This window comes from Lepus europaeus, chromosome 4 (genome assembly GCF_033115175.1).
Source record: "Lepus europaeus isolate LE1 chromosome 4, mLepTim1.pri, whole genome shotgun sequence".
NCBI classification, from domain to species: domain Eukaryota; kingdom Metazoa; phylum Chordata; class Mammalia; order Lagomorpha; family Leporidae; genus Lepus; species Lepus europaeus.
The window spans coordinates 113,210,468-113,232,574 of NC_084830.1; the positions used below are offsets into that span (position 1 = coordinate 113,210,468).

At 38.5% G+C, this 22,107-nt stretch overlaps 1 protein-coding gene across 9 annotated transcripts in view; it reads right to left on the bottom strand.

Annotated features, from left to right (window-relative positions):
• TENM2 (teneurin transmembrane protein 2) overlaps window positions 1–22,107 on the bottom strand; it is a 979,180-nt gene that overhangs the window by 777,030 nt on the left and 180,043 nt on the right. For 2 of the 9 annotated variants that reach the window (XM_062189667.1, XM_062189668.1), the window contains exon 3: window positions 19,332–19,343. The exons of the other annotated variants lie outside the window; for them this stretch is intronic. In XM_062189667.1, the coding sequence (XP_062045651.1) occupies window positions 19,332–19,343 (12 nt within the window). The remainder of the gene's footprint in view (window positions 1–19,331; window positions 19,344–22,107) is intronic. 9 annotated transcript variants of the gene reach the window in all.

Below are 22,107 nucleotides of genomic sequence, written 5' to 3' on the forward strand. Positions count from 1 at the left end.
CATTTAATGTGAGGTGTCTTTCATGTCTCCCATTGGAAGCATTGTACAAGGGTGTGTTCTTTCTGTTGAAAGTCCATGACTATTTGGGGCTCTCAAGAGGGGCTTCTGTTATGAGCTGACTGAAGACTAATTTCATACAAAATAGATTTTTTTTTCCAAATGTCCTCCACACATTGAGGAATGAGTTCTCTCTTGTTTCCTTACTTTCTTCAGTGTGTTTTAAGGCATGGACTCCCAGTAAGGGAACATATACTAGTTTATTATGCATGTTGTCATAACAGACTGGGTGGTTTGAACCACATAACTGTATTGTTTCACAGTTCCAAAGGCTTAAAGACCAAAATCAACATGTTGGCTGGGTTGGTTCATTTGAAACCCTGTGAGGCAAGCACCTGTTACAGCTCTCGCTCCTTAGATGGAAGTTGAGCAGCTTACGTTGTCTTCTTTCCGTGCACATTTCAGTAGTAAGTTTATAAGGACTCCAGACATACTTGGTTAAGGGTCATCATAATGACTTCACTTTAACTTGATTACCCAAGGAAAGACCTTTCCTGCAAATAAGGCTACATTCTGAGGTAACAATGTTAGAACATCAGTGTATGAACTCCAGGGGGACAAAACTCAACCCATAACAGAACACAAAAGTGTTTTTCCATTACCCAATGGCATTAATCCAATGAAAAAATACTTTTTTCCAAAGACTGATGTTCTAAAAAGTCACTAGAGATTAACTTCTTTCACAATTTTGAAATAACTTTTTATGACATACAAATGAGTATATATTCAGAAAATAAACAGGTGAAATAATTCTAGGTTTACTTGTAGGGTAGCCCTCAAGACAGATAGACAGACATGTATGTATATGAGTACTAACTTACACAATAACCTCAGTATGTGTGCATAACTAGCATTGAAATTCACTCCCACCTGAGGCAACTAGGAAATGTCAATTAAACTGCCAAATTCTCCAAGCCTGGTACTCTATCTTCCCGCCTTAGGGAGCTTTTGTATTCAATTTATTGTTAAATAAAACAGCCAACTTGGCAGCAGAGTTAGTTTAACAGATTATAATGAACTGGTTTTTTTTTTTTTGCCTAAAAAATAAAGAAAATATTCCTGAAGAATAAATTTGAGAGAGATTAAAGATTTTGAGAGTTTTTTTGTGTTTAACCATTTCAAGTTGAGTAGGGGAAAAAGAACATGCCCACTAGCTTGTCTGCTTTAAACAGAGTATAAAAGGAATGTGATTAAAAGCTAATAATGTCATTGTTTAAATATTTTCTTTTATTAACTTTTAATATTTTATTAAGAGAAATGAATGTCAGAGGCCAAGAGGAGCTGTGGAACAGCTGTGGTTCTCAAATTTAAATGTCTTCCTTTAGACTCATTCAAATTCCTTTTTCACTTTTTTAACCACATACACGCACACACACCCAGACACACACAGAACCAATTTAATCAGTTCATCTATAAGAAACATTCACATGACTATGCATCTGAGATTACCTGTTCTAGGGAAAATGAGGGATTCCCTATTCACATGGGGTGATGGAGGTTTTCAGAAGGCTCCTATGGGACCAGGAAGCACCTTTCATCTAATTACAGATGTGTGATGTTTGTTATTATTGGAATATGCAATAAGGTACCAATGGCCTAACATGACATGGACTGAGGTGAGTGTTTTGCATGTGTTATCTAATTTAATCCTCAGAATACCTCAAATAAAGTGACAATGATCCTAATAAAGTAAGTGACTTTGATAGCCTCTGGTACAGGAGAGAAACAGAATTCAATATAGATTAAGGGACTGGGTCAAGTACAGAAATATAGTAAGTGGCATAGGCTACAGCTTTTGAAAAGTTGACATTGTGAAAATGGAAGTAGCTAGATTAAATGTAGTAGAAAAATGCTTTCCTTTCAAAGTCATAGGTATTTCTGAAGGATGTGTGTTCTTCAGTGTGAGAGAAGAAGGCTGGATATTTCTATTCTATTGTAGTGCAGCTAACATTAATTGAATTTGTATTAGTTACCAGACACTGATACAAGCACCTTTTGCATACTAGCTCACTTAATTTAACTGTTACTGTTTGAACCAGGTTCTGCTGTTATTTTCAGAGTTCAGTAGCTTAACTTCAGTCACTCAGTTGGGACTGAAAGCCCCATTACTGAATCTAGAACCTGTGCTCTAAGTACTGTTTTACTATTAGGTTGTCAAAAGATAGTACAATCTTTGTGTCTTCAAGCGCCTTAAAGGTAGCTTGACTGGATGTGTTTACAAAAATTAGGGTGTGCTATGTGAACAAATAAATCATTCATCACAAAGGTACCATGATATAGATCTTTGTAAAAATTTAGGTGGGAATGGGAGAAGGAGGAGGAAGAAGGGTTGGAGTGTGGGCAAGAGGGAGGGTAGCGTGGGAAGTACCACCATGTCCCTAAATCTGTATATAGGAAATACATGAAACTTGTATAACTTAAATAAAACTAAAAAAGATAAAAGAGAGAGAAATGAGTTGAAGCCAAGTATGTTCATGGTCCCAGCAAAAGGAGGCTCAGATTAAGTAGCGTTCATTCAAATTTATAAAATGTAATTAGAAAGATTTGTGGCTCACTTGGCTAATCCTCCGCCTGTGGCACCAGCATCCTGTATGGGTGCCGGGTTCTAGTCCCAGTTGCTCCTCTTCCAGTCCAGCTCTCTGCTGTGGCCCAGGAGGGCAGTGGAGGATGGTCCAAGCGCTTGGTTCCCTGCACCCACATGGGAGACCAGGAAGAAGCGCCTGGCTCCTGGCTTTGGATCAGCACAGCGCTGGCCATGGCGGTCATTGGGGAAGTAAATCAATGGAAGGAAGACCTTTCTCTCTGTCTCTCTCTTTGTCTATAACTCTACGTGTAAAAAAAAAAAAAGATTTGTGAGCAGCAAAAGACTACTCATAAAGTTTTAAGTGATATTGGTGTCTGTTTTACTATAAGGTTCCCAATATATAAAAGTATTTGATAAAAGTTCTAGAGGAAATATATCAATGTGCATATTACCAGGGTTTATTCATACCAAGACAGTAGAAATTAAGGAAGGTCTCAATATATACCTGAAAGCTGCTCATCTTTACATTAATAAAACAATATATTTAGGTAATCAGAGAAAACTCCAATGTTTGAAACCCAACTATCACAATGAAAATTTCCCATGACTAAAATAACCAATCTCATAATTTATGGCCATTCAGTGCTTAGAACATGAGTCTAAAAACTTTCTCTGTCAAGACAGTAAATATTTTACATCTGCAGGCCAAGGGGCAAAACTGAGGACATTGTGTAGGTACTGAGGTAACAAGAAAGCAGACAAGTACCAACACATTTTTGATGGAATGCAGAATACTAGTAATTGCATGTAATTTTTTGTAGTATACCTTCAACAAATCAAATTCTTTTTGTATGTGCATGCAAACATTTTCTTTAATTGGGCTTTAAAGTTACTGCTCCCTATAATCAACATTTATTGCCAACATTCATCTTTTAATGCTGATCTATAATGAGCTGTTACTCATTTCATCTTTGAAAATGGCTTTTCACACAGACAGGTGACACATGTGGCACTCAAAGCACTGTCGAGTTAACTCTGCTTCAGTGCAATTTATAGTGCACCAAGCAGTGAGTGCTACATATGGTCTCAGTTGCAGCTAAGAACTCTGCCTTTGTAGTGTGCAAGTGACTACAGATAACATGTAAACCAACAGCATGGCCAATAAAACTATTACACTTAAATTTGAATTTCAAATAATTTTCAGGAACCGCAAAATATTTTTCTGCTTTTGATTTCTCAACCATCTAAAAAAATAAAACTTTGCATTTTTCAAAATAAAACATTCCAAAAAGCAGATAAATTCATTTCCTGTTAATGGCCTCTCCCATGACAGGTGGCAAATCATGTCTACTCTGGGTAGAAGTTTGCTGGTACACACTCTAGAAGTAGGTATACAAACCTTAAGAACTTTACCCAGCAACTATCTTTACTAGCATTGGTATATTCACGTACTCTTTTAAAAATATTAAAATGCCTTATGTAAAATGGTATCTCTAATTTCTCTGTTGATTAACAAGTAAAGAAGCTACACCATCTGCTTGTGGGACATATTGAAATACGCTGAGGAAATGCTTCTAGAATCACAAAGAAAATCAGGGTTCTGACATCCAAAATTTACATTATACCTTTCAGACCTATCTATGGATATTTTTATAGGAATTTCAGGTGGTTAGGAACTATCTGAAACAGACTCATTAATAACATCAAATATTCAGAACCTGAGAAACGAAGTTACCAATGCTACTCAAGTTCTATCCTTCTATGTTATGTTCATGTGATGTTTCTCCCCAGTGGGCTACTTGAGCCCTAAGCAGAATAAGAAAGATGCTGTGGTTTCAGGAATTAAAGTATTTTTTTTAAGATGTATTTATTTATTTGAAAGCCAGAGAGAAGGAGAGGCAGAGAGAGAGAGAGGACCTCCATCCGCTGGTTCACTCCGCAGTTGGCCACAACAGCTAGAGCTGTGCTGATCTGAAGCCAGGAGCTAGGATACTCTTCCAGGTCTCCCACTTGGGTAGAGGGGCCCAAGGACTTGGGCCCTCTTCCACTGCTTTCCCAGGCCATAGCAGAGAGCAGGATCAGAAATGGAGCAGCTGGAACTCAAACTGGTGCCCATGTGGGATGCCAGCATTACAGACAGCGGCTTAACCTGCTACACCACAGTGCCGACTCCAGGAATGAAAGTATTTAGTGGAGTCTTAAAGAAAGTAATAAATATGTCTAATTATCTGCTATAATCATACCCTTGAGGCAAGTTTTCTCAGCCAGTTATATCACAAGCAGCTAGCCTTATTAAAATTCAGATTCCCAGGTGGAAGATACTTCTAAAAGCACTATATTTGCACAACCAGAGTTTGAGATGTCTCAGAAAATATTGTAGAGATGCCATTTACAAGGTGGAACATTCTAGACTTTCTTATTTTGAATTTACATACATTACTCTGCTGCCTCTGCTCGCTTCCTAAGGACATGAAAATGTCTTCAACAAAGGGACAATTCTTGGAGAGCGAGTTCTGTACCTGATGAAAAGGAGCACAGCCCTTAAAAATAATAGGAACATTCATCAGCAATTATTCATGGGAGCCATTTGTATAACCCCTCTCATGGGAATACTTTGTAATAACTGATGGAGAAAGAGGTGAAGTGAGCAGTCAGTTAAGAGAGGTTCCAGGGGAAGCCTCAGATTGGGATGGAAAAGAAAATACAAATGACTACTGCATCAAGGTTCCCAAATGAAGGCTTACCTACCCAGGGCAGGGATTCAAATGTGCAAAGCAGAAAAAGCTTTCCCAATGACTTTCTAAAATTAATTCAACCAACAACAGTCTTGGAAGTACAGCCTCAAGTGCATCACATGTTTTGTTTTTTAAATGCAGATTCTTGGATTCACTTCAAATCTATTGACTGAGAATCCCCTAGTATGTCTGGAATTCTTATTTTATGCCACTTAGCAGTCATGCACTTAAATGTGTCCAAATGATCCATTCCCTGGGCACAGGATTCCATTCTTGGTTTTGAACTGTTAAAAGTCCTTTGATCTATCTATTTCAACACATACCTTAGAGATCATATAATAGTCCAGCATTCCACATAACAGGGAATGCATTGGCACTGGAGACCTGAGATCATTTAAAGTCTAGGAAGGCAGCATAGGAAAACAAGCTACCAAAATGCAAAGCAAAAGATGTGACCCCAATAGTGCTAGGAAAATACTGAAAAACTAAAATAAAAACTTTACATTGGGATAAAGTGCCCATTTTTCCTTTGGGATATTGTGATCTGCTTATTTTAATATGCCTTTCTAGTAAATGACATTTTAAATCCTAAATTATTTTTTCATGGCTATTATCAATCTTTCTTGATCATAAACTTGATGGTATATCTACAATATAATCTATGCATCATGTAAATCTATGAACCTGGATGCAAATAAGTCTGTCTCTTGGCTCTTAGTTTGATGGCTTACTCTATTTTAGCTTATTCCCCCTGGACTTCTGCTACCAGATAGTTTGGGTTATGAGAATCCCAAACCTTATATATTTAATTGAGTTCAGACCGATAGTATATAAAGAAATCTCCCCATTCCATACAGAATTTAACTGAGTAGTTTGGAGGTTAAGTAGAAGAAAACAGTCAAAGGTCTTATCTCTCAATATTTTGACTAGAAGAGAAGCCTTGGTAATTCAGAGTTTTAGATAAATCTGGGTTGGATTCAAGACAGGCTCACCAAGCTCGTTTCCACTGTATCTACTATACAAGATAAAGTTACATACCAGCAATGTCAATATCACACATATGTGTTATATGTACCCACTGAGTACTTGTCTATAATCATGCTTTCTTTGTAATACTGTGAAGATTAAATAAAATAGCACATATAAGGTTATAAGTATAGCATCTGGTTTCTAGCCGATGCTCAATGAATTTGAGGGTGGAGATGAGAAAGAGAAAGAGGAAGAGAAAGAGAAAGAAAACAAGAGGATGAGACAGATGAAGCTAAACAAACAAGTAAATAAAACTGAGAACTCTATCATAAAAATGATAAAGCAAGGTAAAATTGTAAACAAATAAAAGGAGGGGAGTTTGCTCCTAATGCCCTAAATGTCTTTGCTTTTATTGTAATGAGCCATAAGTTTGCTTCGTACAATTTGAGGTAGTCGCCATGCCAGCCTCACACTGATTCACTGGCCATCATTAGAATAAGCACAATACAGAGTAACCACAGAAAGGTTTTATTATTTCATCTGAACTCTGGAAATGTCAAGCTCTATTGAGCTGGTGGATGGTTGTAGGAGACCCATATCCAGGTATCATATGTTAATGAAGGGAAACAAAGTACAATCTACAAGGAGGAGGAAAAACCCAGAATGAGCAGAATCCAGAGTCTATGCAGTTTCCCACATTTCCAGTCTCATTAAAATATGCAGATTATATCATTAGGAGACAGTTTCCTGGCAGAGTTTTCTCTTGGAGTTCAGTTACAGGCACATGTTTGGCAGTTGTTATTGCGACGAGTTAAACCACAGCTACATGCTTCGATATAAAAACAAACAAACAAAGGAGATGAAGAAGCTGAAGCAGTTCTTGCAAGCATATTTTCATTTGTTGTTGTTTTTCTCTTTCAAAAAGTATGAGTCTATTTTTTTAAGGTCACTCATGTGTGACTGCTGGTTCCTCGAACAACATACAAGAACCTTAGACTGAAATTCCCTATTTTCCCAAAGTTCTGCTCTTCCAAGTTTGAGTGCACATGAGAGTATATTTAATGCAATAACACACATTATACCAGGATTTAATTCAGCAAAGTGATTAAGAATAGTCTCTGAACTGAATGTGCAGCAATTCTAAAGACCTACTCTAACTAAATTTCAGCTTTAACCAAAATAAGCATTCTAGTGTTTGTCCCAATTCCTTACTGCTTTCATGTCTTCCTTTCTTCTTCATTATGGTCCTTCCTTCCTTCTTTTTCTTTCCTTCTCACTTTCTCTTACCCTTTTGGCCCTCCTTCCACCTCAACAAACTCAGAGTTTGAGAATTCATTCATAATTTGTACAGTTCAGTAAGCATCTCAGTTGGGATTCAATGCAAAGCCAAGGATTGTTCCATATCCTGATGCACATTATATATTTCTGTGGTCCAGAGACTGCTCTCATAGTTCCTGCTGCAAAAAGTCTCATGTGCTCACATCTGTACATCAATCCATAAGGTAGATATCATTTTGGCCCAATTTTTCTAGGTAAGGATACTGATGTATCCAACACCACATGGTTAGTAACTAGCAGTGCTGACATTTGACCACAGGCTGGTTTTAGAGTCTGGATCCAATACCATCAGCTGCCTCCCAACCCACAACAAGCCTTCTACAATCTGCTTAATCTCACTGCCGCGATAGATGCATTTGTATGAAACAAATATCATATAAAATATCAGAAGCCACTGTTTCCTTATCAGAGATTCAGGTAGAATGTGAAAGTAGAAATGGTAATGTGTTTTCAAATATGAAAAAATAAGACAGAATAGAATTTATTTCCTGGTTGTTTTTTTTTTTTTTTTTTTTTTTGGACAGGCAGTTAGAGAGAGAGAGAGAGAGAGAGAAAGGTCTTCCTTCCATTGGTTCACCCCCCAAATGGCTGCTACAGCCAGAGCACTGCGCCTATCTGAAGCCAGGAGCCAGGTGCTTCCTCCTGGTCTCCCATGCGGGTGCAGGGCCCAAGCACTTGGGCCATCCTCCACTGCATTCCCAGGCCACAGCAGAGAGCTGGATTGGAAGAGGAGCAACCGGGACAGAATCTGGCACCCTGACAAGGACTAGACCCTGGGGTGCTGGTGTCACAGGTAGAGGATTAGCCTACTGAGCCATGGCGCCAGCCTATTCCCTGACTTTTTAAAGCCATCTGGTGGCCGGCGCTGTGGCTTAACAGGCTAACCCTCCGCCTTGCGGTGCCGGCACACCGGGTTCTAGTACCCGTTGGGGCGCAGGATTCTATCCCGGTTGCCCCTCTTCCAGGCCAGCTCTCTGCTATGGCCTGGGAAGGCAGTGGAGGATGGCCCAAGTCCATGGGCCCTGCACCCGCATGGGAGACTAGGAGAAGCACCTGGCTCCTGGCTTCAGATCAGCGCGATGCGCTGGCCGCAGTGGCCATTGGAGGGTGAACCAACGGCAAAAAGGAAGACCTTTCTTCCTGTCTCTCTCTCTCACTATCCACTCTGCCTGTCAAAATAAATAAATAAAGAAAGGAAGGAAGGAAGGAAGGAAGGAAGGAAGAAAGAAAGAAAGAAAGAAAGAAAGAAAGAAAGCAAGCAAGCAAGCCATTTGGTACCTAGCAAAAGTTGGGAAAACACTTCTGAGGAAAAATGTTACATTATGGCAAAAGCCTCATGTCTTGACTAGGAATGAAAGAATCAATTCTCCTCACATACAAAGCTATTAAAAAGGGTAACAGTACCAGTACTAACAATAATCAGTAAGAGTGCTTTTTTGTGTCAAATAATTTGGGTGGAGAACACATGTTAATATACAAAACTAAAAGGGAAGTTACTGTTCACAATGATAAGCCTAGGTAGAACACAGGTTGAAATGAATCATAAAACTATTCAACTCTGTTTCAGGGAGAAAGTACAATACGGAGATGGGAAAATATAAATGCTAACACACCTGTGATACTGTTATCATCTGAGAACTGAAAATGTATTTCCTTCTTCCAGTCACTGTGTCTGTTTTTAGTCTTTTAATTTCCACTGCAATTTGTTTATTGCCCAGTGGGGACAAAGAAAAATTAGTCCTCAAGGTCACACAGAAAATAGCGCTGTTCTTGGGAAAGGGGCTTATACAAGCAGATATTCCTGAATCCCAACTAGGACCTACTGCTTCCTGCAGTGGAGGGGTCCACGTGGGATGAAAAAATGCTCTTAAGCAAATTCCAATTATGGTTTATTAACTTCACACGTAGCATTTATCTTCCAGTTGCCAAAAATAGCAGAGCCAATTAAACTGTCTGTTTAGCACAAAGTTTTTTTTTAACTTTTAATTTTTCTTCAGATAAAGCCTTTATATAAAGATAAATGGAACATTACAGATATGAGGGGAAGACAGGAAGGCATCTCTTCCCTGACATGACCACTATCTTCTTTTACCATCACCAAAGGGCAACCAAGGCAGAACCTCTTCTATTCTGGAACTGATAACATGACATCCCCCATCACACACACAAGCCCACTTTATGCCTGATGGATGACAGTGGGGAAAATTAGTTACTTAGGACAGTTGCTAATTTGAAATCAAAGCCCAACGAATTCTAGTGTTTTTATCCACTGTCAAAACAAGATTAAACAATTGCAGCAAGAAAAATACTAGGCTTGTGAAAGGAGGTTTAAGAACAGTATTTTCCCTTACACTTAAAACACTGTCTATAATTTGCAAGCTGAGCTGTAAAAGGAAGGCTTGACTCGGGGAAAACCCTTCTGAGACCTAACTTCTAAGATGTTTCCTGTAAGTTCCGTTTTACAATCATTCCGTTAAAGAATCGTATGTCCAAATGAGGGCCATGGAGAGTTGGAAGTTTCATGTTGGACGTCCGTAGCAGAAAAGAAATGCCTAAGTGTCTGCTCTGGATGTTAAAGGGAGAACAGTAAATTAGGTGCCTCTACTCGGAATTCCACAGGGTTTCCATACACTTCAAGATACCAAAAATGGCATAAGTAGCAGAAGACAGGTGAGCAACCCGACTAGCTCCACTCCACTGGGAATGGTGTTGTGTACCAAGGAAAGGATTTTCTAAAACTGATGCATGGAGGAAGAAGAGGACTTACCTTCTACCCTACTGCCAACTCAATACACAGTATCTTGGATACTTAATCCAGCTCTTGCCCCCACCCCCGTGCCACAACGCTCTGAATTGGAGACTACTCAATCTGCCCCATTTTAAAAAATAAAGCCTCTTTTGACTACTTCACTGTTGCAAGTTCCACATCCATGTGTCTATCTATCCCTAGTCACCGCATCATCTAATAGAGCTGTGGGAATGGCACAGGACACATTCAAGCTATAGTCTGCCGCTGGGTTCTATTGCCTGTATATGTTAATAATTTGACACTTCCAAGAGGTGACAATATCCTGAAATAATAAAATTGCAATTATCTTATCACATTTCATATTCTATATTGTTCAGAACTGCCTTTTAAAATGCATATTGCCATGTCATTGGAATTGATTGAACTTGAAGTCTTACAATAATATACCTTCCGTTACTCTTGCTCAAAGCATTTTTGTTACTATATTAACTCTTTCTTTTTCATTATCATGCTTTTCATTTTTACATTGTCCCTCCTAAGAAGAGTACTAACAATTCATTGCTTCTTTACAAATGTTCAGAAAACTCAACTGGGGAGAGCGGCAAGACGGCGGAATAGGAAGGGAGCACACTATTAGTCCGGGGGAGAGACAGTTTAATAAAAGTGGAGATACTGCAGGGTCAAGGAAGAGTAGGGGAAGAAACAGCAGAGGAAACTCTTCCGGAACTAGTGATTCACAGTGGACCTGCGTGGAGAGCGTGGGAGCCCAAATTCAGGACACCAGCGGCAGACTCAACACACCAGCGCTGGAACGTGAGGTGAGCCGAACCTCAATAGCCTGAGACACCAGTGGGCAAGCGGAAAGAGGAGGCTAGAGGGAACGAGGCTTGAAACTCCGTGGCTAACTAGAAGAGAGAGAGAGGAAAAAAAAAGTGACCGATACAGACAGAAGTTTCGCTCTCTCCGCTCACCTCTCAAAGGCGAGCAAGACAAAGAGCAGGCGCCATTTTGACATACGTCATAAGCAGGGCGACCTCAGGTCTGCACCGGCCCTGAGCCTAGCAGAAAAACCTGACTCTGGGGGGAGGGGTGAAATAACAGGGGATTAGCATCTAACTTGGCAACCCAGTGGGAGACTGCAGGAGAATTGGAGCCCACACCGAGGGCAGCAGAGATTCCCTGTATGGTCCTTGGGAAAGAGCTTCTGATCTCTGGCTCCTGTGGGTATATCATTTGCCTGCTAACTACCTCCAATTACGTTCAGCTGTGCAGAATTACTTCCATTTTGAATCAAATAAAGAAAGAAAGAAAGAGAGATTTACCACACCTAACCTGGGAGTGTCATCTTTGACACACCCTCAACCCTGAGGAACCAAACACAGCTCTCAGTCCACACTCATCTCAAGCCTCTAAGGCTCCACTGAAAGCAGACAGTCCACTTAATATAGAGCCATAGTGTAACAAGAAAAAACACCACAGTGAAGAAACCAAATATCTCCAACATGCCAAACAACAAACACAAAAACCGAGGCAACAAAAACAAGGAAGACACTATGATGCCCCCAAATGAAAAAGACACCCCAATTCAAGATTATGAAGATGATGACATAGAAGAAATGCAAGAAGCGGATCTCAAAAAATTGATAAGAACATTAAGAAGTTCTCAAAAACAAATTCTTGAACTACAGAAATCCTTCATGGACAAGATAGAAAATCTCTCTCATGAAAATGAAATATTAAGGAGGAATCAAAATGAAATGAAACAACTAGTGGAACAAGAAACTCTGATAGTGATGAGAAATCATAATGAAATGAAGAATTCAATAGATCAAATGACAAACACATTAGAGAGCCTTAAAAACAGAATGGGCGAAGCAGAAGAGAGAATATCAGACTTAGAAGACAGAGAACAGGAAAGGAAACAGGCAAACCAAAGAAAAGAAGAAGAAATTAGAAATCTAAAAAATATTGTCGGGAATCTACAGGATACTATTAAAAAACCCAACATTCGGGTTCTAGGAGTTCCTGAAGGCACGGAGAGGGAGAAAGGATTAGAAGGCCTTTTTAGTGAGATACTAGCAGAAAATTTCCCAGGTTTGGAGAAGGACAGAGGCATCTTAGTACAGGAAGCTTATAGAACCCCTAATAAACATGACCAAAAGAGATCCTCACCACGACATGTTGTAATCAAACTCGCCACAGTGAAACATAAAGAAAAGATCCTAAAATGTGCAAGAGAGAAACGTCAGATTACTCTCAGAGGATCTCCAATTAGACTCACAGCAGACTTCTCATCAGAAACCCTACAAGCTAGAAGGGAATGGCGAGACATAGCCCAGGTACTAAGAGAGAAAAACTGCCAGCCCAGAATATTATATCCACCAAAGCTCTCATTTGTGAATGAAGGTGAAATTAAGACTTTTCATAGCAAACAGAAACTGAAAGAATTTGTTGCCACTCATCCTGCCCTGCAAACGATGCTTAAAGATGTGTTACACACAGAAACACAGAAACATGGTCACCAATATGAAAGAAGGTAAAGGAAGGAAACCTCACAGCAAAAGATCACAGGAAGCTCAATTTCTCTTTGACATAGAATTAAACTCTGATGCTCTGTTAGAGCAATGTGTTAAAGTAATCTATTATGTTCTCTTGATGTCTGTTAAATTCTAATTGTTCAAAAACAGCTGCACTTTTATTAAGAGCTATGGGTTATTTAAATATGTGCTTATTTTCAAAGATTTGAATAATCACCTTGTAACAATGATCAATTTGGTCTATGTTATGTCATGATTTTAAGGAATCTTATTTCAACCAGATATTTTGGATTTTGAGCCTTCTTGGCATTCTTGACAGGCATTCAAAAAAATCAAAGTTTCAAACAATCTGGTCTCTAAAATTTCCAGTAAATCCTGGACTTTGGTTTTTTTAGTTTGGGCCCAACTGAAAAAATCGAAGGACCTATGTCTCTCATCTTATAGAGACACCAACTAATCAGGCTATTTGGATTATATTAGAAGTACTGTCAAGATGTGATGTGGTACCAAACTTTAAGTTTCTATAATGGAAAATGCTATTAATACAAATGTTTGAGAATTAAAAAGTCTTATGATCTTGTGTTACTAGATATGATAGTTATCTTAATGAGAAAGCCCCAGAGGCCTAAAGGGTTAAATAATTGTAAAATCCTACAGGTGCTTTCAAAAATACTGTGAAGTAAGCAAGTGCCTCTTGTTGGCTGATGAGTTTATAATTTTAAACATGGCGACTTAAAGTCTTTTGTCATCCATAGTTATATATGATTTGCTGCTCATGAAACTAAAGCGTTGTTGGTTCTGTGTTTAGCTGTCCTCCTATAGGTTCCTATGGACTTTTTCCAGCCACTTCTATTGTATTCAGTACTTTGGGATGGCTCTGTAAACAGATGAAGCCAATAATGTATTAACAGTACCAACTGAGAGAAAGTATGGTTAACTGAGGTTACTAAAAACAAAAAGCAATTCAAATCAATTGGCAATCTACAAAAAGAGTTAAAGATTTTAAAAGCTATTATTAAAATTGCAATATTGGTCTATTATGCTATGTTATATGTGTGTACATATTGTATGTCCACATGGGGAAATTTTATTAAGAGTTTTATTTTAAATGGCTTATAGATAAGATTGTCCATAAATTTAAGCTGCTAAAATCAATCAAAGATACATTTTAATTTGTGGGACCTGAATCTGTGTATCATATGTTTTAACCTGGTTGGTAGAAAGAAACTAAAAACCTTTTAGATGGTTGTGCTTAAGTTTACTGGTTAAACAAACTACACCATGTTAGATATTTAAGAGGTGTTTTCAAATACATGATTCTTAAAATTTATAGAAGGCATTGGACCTTCTGGTAAATGTTTTCTTAAGTTGTTATCTAATGGTTGAAACTGTTTGCTAAGTATTCATGTGATATTGCTATTGTCAGCAAGCGATCTAGGACTTGCTCCCTCATTTCTCTATTCTAAGCCCAACTTCTTCTTTCATTTCTCTATTCTCTTCAAGGTAGGAAACTAATTCTATTATGAAGGAATCTGTAGGACGCACAATTTAATCTTTAGACCTTATAAAAGAGATGGCTAACATTTTTCTGTAATAGCATAGCCAAAATAAGAACTTAAATAATAATCTCATAGCTAGATTCACTTCGCCATCAGTGAAGTAAACAGTAAGTAGAAAAAACCTCCCTTTCAGACCAAAGGGAAAGAAGTTTTAAAGTGAGAATATATTTTTCCTCATGGGCATTGTCTACCTTAGAAAAACTACTACAGAACATGCCTGTGACTATAGACTTGTAGTTCAGGCCACCGAAGATTAGAGATGGGACACGGGCACTCCCTTGACTTGCATCCTCTGGTCTGCTTTAACACAAACCAGGAGGAAAAGAAAGCTCAGCATCAGAAGCAATGGGTGGCAGGCCTATTAATGGCTGATCTGTACAGTGATCTGCCCTCAAGGAGACCCAACAGGCCAGTCCACTGCAGTGGCTTTCAATGTGGTAAGCCTGGGCTTCAGCAGAAGTCAGCTTGTGAAGAGCCCTGGCAGCTCTGCCAAGAGTTGCATCACTGGAAATGGACCTGCCCTGGAGTCGAAGGATGCCCAGGTCAGAGCCACAGATCTTATTGGCTCTAAGCTGAAAAGCCCTTCACTCAGCCCAACTTCCAAAGTGACCACTGCAACTGAGGGGATGGCCAAGTAGGGTCAGCAACATTGCAGGCAGAACTGTAAATTTCTTGTTAGAGATGCCCCCTGCCTTTACCTGGCCAGCTCTCCTCCCAGGCCAGCCAAGTAACAAAAGTCAACAGAGTGCCTTCCCCTAGGAGGTTCACACCTCCCTTAGGATATACCCCATGTGAAGAGATAGATAGGTCTGGGCCTCTTAACTTACAAGGCCTAAAGCCCAACAGATTATTATCAAGCCCCTTCTATCAGGTTCTATTTGCCTCTCAATCAGAAAACTTAATTGTAGCTTAGACAGCACCTTTCTTAGCTCCTCTAATAATGACTCTGTCTTTTGTTCTAGACCCTGTCTAGTGCACTTGGGCCTCATTCCTTCGTAATCATAACCTCTACTCTACCACCAATGGCTCTACTCCCAATCTGTGTGTACTGATGGTCCTCTTCCCCACTTAATGCTGTATAATTGTTCAAACCTGGTAAATGCCACTCTTAGGATCATTGGTTACTATCCTCACTCTCTCTTTTATGACCTTGTCTAAATATGATCAGAGTCGGCAAACTTGGAAGGCTTCCATAGCCTTGGCAACTCATGACGACAGCCTAGGGTGGTTACTGGCGCCATAGAGTGTCAATTTGTTGGCTCAACAACAGGAGCCACTGTGCACTTGCTCTTCATGTGGGATCTCTGTCCTTAATGTGTTGTACATTTTGATTTAATGCTATAACTAGTACTCCAACAGTATGTTTCACTTGGTGTTTCTATGTGGGTGCAAACTGTTGAAATCATTATACTAAATTGATCTTCTGTATATAAAGAGAATTGAAAATGAATCTTGATGCAAATGGAAGGGGAGAGGGGAGGGTTGTGGGTGGGAGGGAAGTTATGGGAGGGGGAAGCCATTGTAATCCATAAGCTGTACACTGCAAATTTATATTCATTAAATAAAAGTTTAAAAAAAAAAAGAAAAAAGAAAACTCAACTGGATTACACAGCCATAGCTCGGGAAAGAATGCTAGCTCATATCCAAAGGGAAATAAATTATGACTGTAACTTGGAAATCAAAATCACAAGGACCCCAATACCTCTGTGGACAGCACAGCAAGGGAGAACTCTCACAAAAACACAGAGCTAGGAAGTAAGGCCTTACCATGAAGTAGTGATATGTTCATAACTACATTCCTCCTCAGTCAGGGAATCCTCCCTAGAGAAACCCAAATTACTTCAATTCAGGATTCTGCACTTTATAAATCCTTCTACTCTACTTGACAGTTGGAAAAACTAGGCCCAGAGATTCGAAAGGCCTTGAATTCAACCAACTATCTAAAGAAGCCACATGGAACAACAGATTCCTCACCCACCAATCAGTTACCTTTCAGTGTGATTTCTATAACTAAACTGGCAATTTAGCTTATCAACTGATCAGAGATGATAATCCTCCTTCAATGGACCTCTATAAATTACTGAAAAGAATGAACAGTTTCTGAGTTTTAGGGTAGGATCTCTTCCTTCCAATCACTACTTAGCTTGCGTTGCTAAGTTGAACCTACATGATGAGCTATGTCATGTTTATGACAGCTTCTTCAGGCACTAATCAGGCTCTCTGCAGATGACTGGGTATAGGTCAGCCCCCAACTTCACACAAAACACACTGTCAGTCTTCAGCCTATATTCTGATCAGAATAGTAAAGAAATTTTAAAATGGATCCTTTAATTCTACAATTGAGAAGGAAAGAACACTCCCCCTTTTTTTAACTAAAGTGAAAAACAAAAGTAAAAACCGAATCAACTAGATTGCAAATATAATTTGAGAAAAATTGCCTACCCATGTCCCCCAAAATAGCAAGTAGCAAACACTGAGAATATCGCTCTGAAGTTGCAAATACACTATAGCATAATCTGCAGATCACTCAAGAATTCTAAAGGCACTACTGACATATTAGGAAGTACAGTGTAGATTTATAATTATAGTACAGCCAAATAAGATAAGCAATTATATTTGTCAATGTAGACAAATATAATTTCTGTGTTTAAGATCTTGGTACACGGTTTATGTCTTGGTCATTGTCTACTATTGCAAAACCTTTGATTATTGGTTTATTAAACTTTCTTGATGGTAGAAAACCTGAATGCCCATCTGAGTCCACTCTGTGCAGAAATTTTTTAATTAGAAAATGATTGCACAAATGATCTTTTTCCAACAGATTATTTGGGGCTCAGTGACCACTGCAACATTCTACCATAGATATAAGAGGACTTCATTCACCTTGTTAAAGGTATTTATTTAAACAGTCATATTTGAGAAATACATATATACAGAATGTAAAGGAAGATAGTGAACACAGATATCATAAATTCCTAGGATTATGATGAAACAAAACTCATTTGCAGTTTTTAAGGAAAATGATCAGGAATTCCTTATTTAGAAAAATAAACATAAGATCCCAGATGTGACTGCCACCCTCCCAAATTTCCACTTTTGATAGTTTAACAAATATACATAGCTAAAAATTCCCACATCTTATTTTAATAAAAAATGTTTTCCATTGCTAACAAAACAGATTATGTATAAACATGTAAGAAGCTAAGAATGAAATAAAAACCTTATAGGCAATCACAAAAATAATTCTAGATATGATTTGTTAATAGTTGCCGACTCATTAAACCAAACACTTGCAGCATAAACTTTGTAAGTGCTTTAAGAAAGGTGGCCCCAATTAAAAGGGTATACACAATAACAAATATTTTAAAAAGGCCAGAAAGCCATAATTTGTTTTAAAAGACATCCAGAGTTATGTCTACCATATTGTCTTTAAGCCGCAAATTTTAGAAAATTGATTTGTAACATTCATTTAATCTTTTCTTTTAAAAATTATCAATGCTTATCAAAATCTGAGTGTAATTAAAAAACACAGTCTTGTAAAACTCTCTTCACACCAAAGTTTACAATATGCCATTTCTATAGAGAAATATGTTTTTAACTAAACATCAAACATATTTATTAAAACCTAATAGCCGGCGCCGCGGCTCACTAGGCTAATCCTCCACCTTGCGGCGCCAGCACACCGGGTTCTAGTCCCGGTCGGGGCACCGATCCTGTCCCGGTTGCCCCTCTTCCAGGCCAGCTCTCTGCTGTGGCCAGGGAGTGCAGTGGAGGATGGCCCAAGTGCTTGGGCCCTGCACCCCATGGGAGACCAGGAGAAGCACCTGGCTCCTGCCATCGGATCAGTGCGGTGCGCCGGCCGCAGCACACCTACCGCGGCGGCCATTGGAGGGTGAACCAACGGCAAAGGAAGACCTTTCTCTCTGTCTCTCTCTCACTGTCCACTCTGCCTGTCTAAAAATAAAAAGTAAAAAAAAAAAAAATTAAAAAAAAAAAACCTAATTACATGGACATGAAATTATACTTTTTAATGCAGTGTGAAAAAGCCAACTGCTTGTTTGATGATCATCCTATGGGTCTAACTTGAAATTTAAAAAAGAAACATAAACTTTCACTTTTTTATCTGTAGTTGAGACTCAGTACTCATGGTTAGAGTATCTCAGAGAATAATTCTATCAAGATAGAGTTTAAAGTTCCTATGCAAATCTAAAGGTACTTTCCACTTCTAATAAAGGTAACCAGAAAGTAAAAAATGAATCATGCTTAATTATGCACAATTTAGGAGGACAGAGACAGTTACAAATATAATTGGAATACACAAAGGTAGAGCATTCAGCTGAGCACAACAAAAACATGTTCTATCACAGAATGGCCATAACTTTTAAAGAAAATTTGCTTGTCTCCCCCTCCCTGTTAAAGTTTAAAATTCATGAATTACAGTAGAGCAACAAACAAAAAAAATCAAACTCGGACAGCAGATATTTAATCTGACAATCAATGATTCAATGTATAGGGTGGTCCCATAAATTGCCTAGCTAAGAAAATGCTATCAGAGCAGTACATATCTGTGTAAGTATTAGGTTGTTGACTCCATCACAGAGAGGGAATTGCTACAGGTTTTAGAACAATAAGATCAAATATATGTTTGCTTGATGGTTTAATGATCTCTATAGATTTTGAGATTCCTTTTGTTCTAATAATTATGAAAAAAAATAACGCTTCCCACATAGGCAAACAATTCTAGCTATCAAAAATATTTATAAATTAAGGCAGCCCCACATTTATTCATTCAGATTTTTAATGCACTACAGTTTCTGAACATGTGCAATTTTGTTTCTCCCTTTCTAATACTTTAACATTCACCCTCTGTTAGATCTCCTCCATGAATTGCACATACAAATGTTCTAGTGTTGTGAAGCAGAATATTATAATGTCTAAAGTTTAAGGAGCTCTGAGACATTCTACTTGTATTCATGTTGGGCCATTGAGAAAAATTTCCCTAATGAAATATGAATAAAATAAACATCTGTTTATGGTTTATGTTACTGATCAAGGTCTTAGTGAATTTTATTACTCCAGAATATGCGCAAATATAAGATTTGACCAAATATTTAATCAACTGTAAGGTGCATAACTAAATGCTATACTTCATGAAAACTTCTATCCAATATAAAAGTCATAAGGGCAAGTAGAGTAACCTAGCACATAAAATTTTATTTCAGTTAAGCCAGTATTCTGGTGTTATACAAAGTACATTCTTATTTTCATCATGCTTCCAGTCTTATTTTTACTATAACAAATATGAAAAGACATAAATAACTTCCTCTGGACTTATAAAATTTATAAGTGATGCCATGAAGGTTAGTTTAAAAGGCATCTTTGATGACTTCTCTATAAATGCATTTGGTCAATTTTTCCCTCAACAACAGTAACAATGACATGTCTTAACTGCATTTTCTTATGGTAAATTTTATTTAGCATATGGGGAGCATAGCTTGAGGTATGAAGTTATTGAAACTACTGCTGAATCCAAAATTAGGAACCATTTCTTCAAAACTGGCTACGCAACTTATGTTTCATAGTGTATTATTTGCCTTGATGACAGTTTATAACCCACAGAGAAACAGTGACCTAAATCCAAATCACTCTATGTGCAACACTGAGAAGTCAAGGCTTCCTTGTATACAGTCAGGGCAGAGGAGAGACTGTGCCCATATGGATGCCAGTTTGAGTCCCTGCCACTCTACTAATCCAGTTCCCTGCTGATGGCCTGGGAAGGCAGTGCAGGATGGCCCAAGTCCTTGGGTCTCTGAACCCACGTGGGAGCCCTGGAAGAAGCTCTGGCCATTGCATCCCAGTGGGAGACTGGAAAGAAGATCCTGGCTTTGGATCCGTCCAACTCTGGCCATTTCTGCCCTCTGGGAAGTGAACCAGTAGAAAGCAGACCCCTCTGACTCTCTCCCTCTCTCTGTAACTCTTTCAAATAAAAAATTAAAATCTTACAAAAGAAAATGGATGTGATGTGTCTCTTTAAAAACCAGTCAAATAGGAAGCAGTGGGCTGTGTTCCGAAGGCACAAGCAGTGAGCTGAGTTCTGGGCCCACACAAAGGTCTCCTGAAGAGAAGTCAGGAGTGGAGGAGGAAGAGCTCAGCTCTCTCTAGACATTGAAATATCAAACTCACATCACTTACCATTACATCTTTCTTTTATTAAGAAACAAAGAATGTATTAAGACCCAGGATAATTCTTTAGTCCTCTGCTCCTGGTCGTTCATGGAGCTGTGGTTAAGGCAGACACTGACAAAGCCACATTGCCATTCAATAACGCTGCGATCCTTATCATGGAGCTTTGATCAGAATAATGACACTTCTACTGGGTGACTGAGAAGTCCAAGTCAGAACACTCAGATTGCACATCATGGTGGTTGGTACAAATCAGGAGTTCATCTCATGCTTCTTTTTACTCTCTCTGTCATTTAACTAGAAAAGGAATGGGCATTTTGTCTAATGGTTAAGACAGTGGTATTTCATATCAGAAAACCTGGGTTCAACATCAGACTCTAGGTCTTGATTCCAGCTTCCTGCTAATGTAGACTCCGGAAGCAGTGATGACAAGTTAAGTAACTGAGTTCTTGCCATACATCCACATGAGAGACCTAGAAAGTGTTCCCAGGTTCCTGCTTTGGCCCTGGCCTACCTCTGGCTGTTGTGAGTGTTTGGGAAATGAAAGAAAGGATGAGAACTTTCTATCTGCCCTTAAATAAACAAAACTTTAAAAATCCAGGAAACAAAATAATTAAAAAAAAAAAAAAACTGAACAAAACACCACGCATCTTCAGTAACCTCTCAGACTATTTCAGCAACTCAGTTATACAACAGAGCTTGATGGAATGCTTAAACCCTCAAACATGTTAACATTCAACAAACCTGAGTGCTATGTGTGATCAGCTAACACTGAATGGGAAGAAAATTTCTGCTTAGCACTGATGTCACAGAACTTGAATTTGATGCCATCTATAACTTAAGAGCCCTTAATATTGCATGATAAGCACAAATGAAAAGATACAGAATATTTGGGAGGAGGGGGCTGCGTTTTAAAAATTTTCCCATAACTTCATCATTTCACATTTCACATCATTACAACATGTAGTTGTAGTGAGCATGAGATACTACTGGGAAAGTTAGAGATCATAAGTTAGACCCAACCATATACTATGCATGCTGAATATCTAAATTAAATTTGAATACTTAAGCCATTTCCAGTAAACACATAATTATATCCTTTATATGAAAAGAGAATTTACTTGAAGACAAATGAACCTCTTGCTAATACTAATAAAGAAGATGTGAAAACTGAAATAGGATCCAATCTTTTTCTCCAAGGGCAATGGACCATAATCTCCTGTATGTTAATACAGTCAGGCCTGCTGTGAAAGGCCAGGTGTCTGTCTTGAATTTCTGCAGAACAGGTTTATAAATGCTTTGGTCTCCTTGGCTGATTTGAGTGCATTTATGATTCTTCACCCTTAACATTATAATGAAAATGGGTCCAATTCAAAGCCTTCCATCAGCAATACCGGATAACAAGGAACACAAGAAAATACCTAATACAGTATTCATGATACAGGCACACAACAGC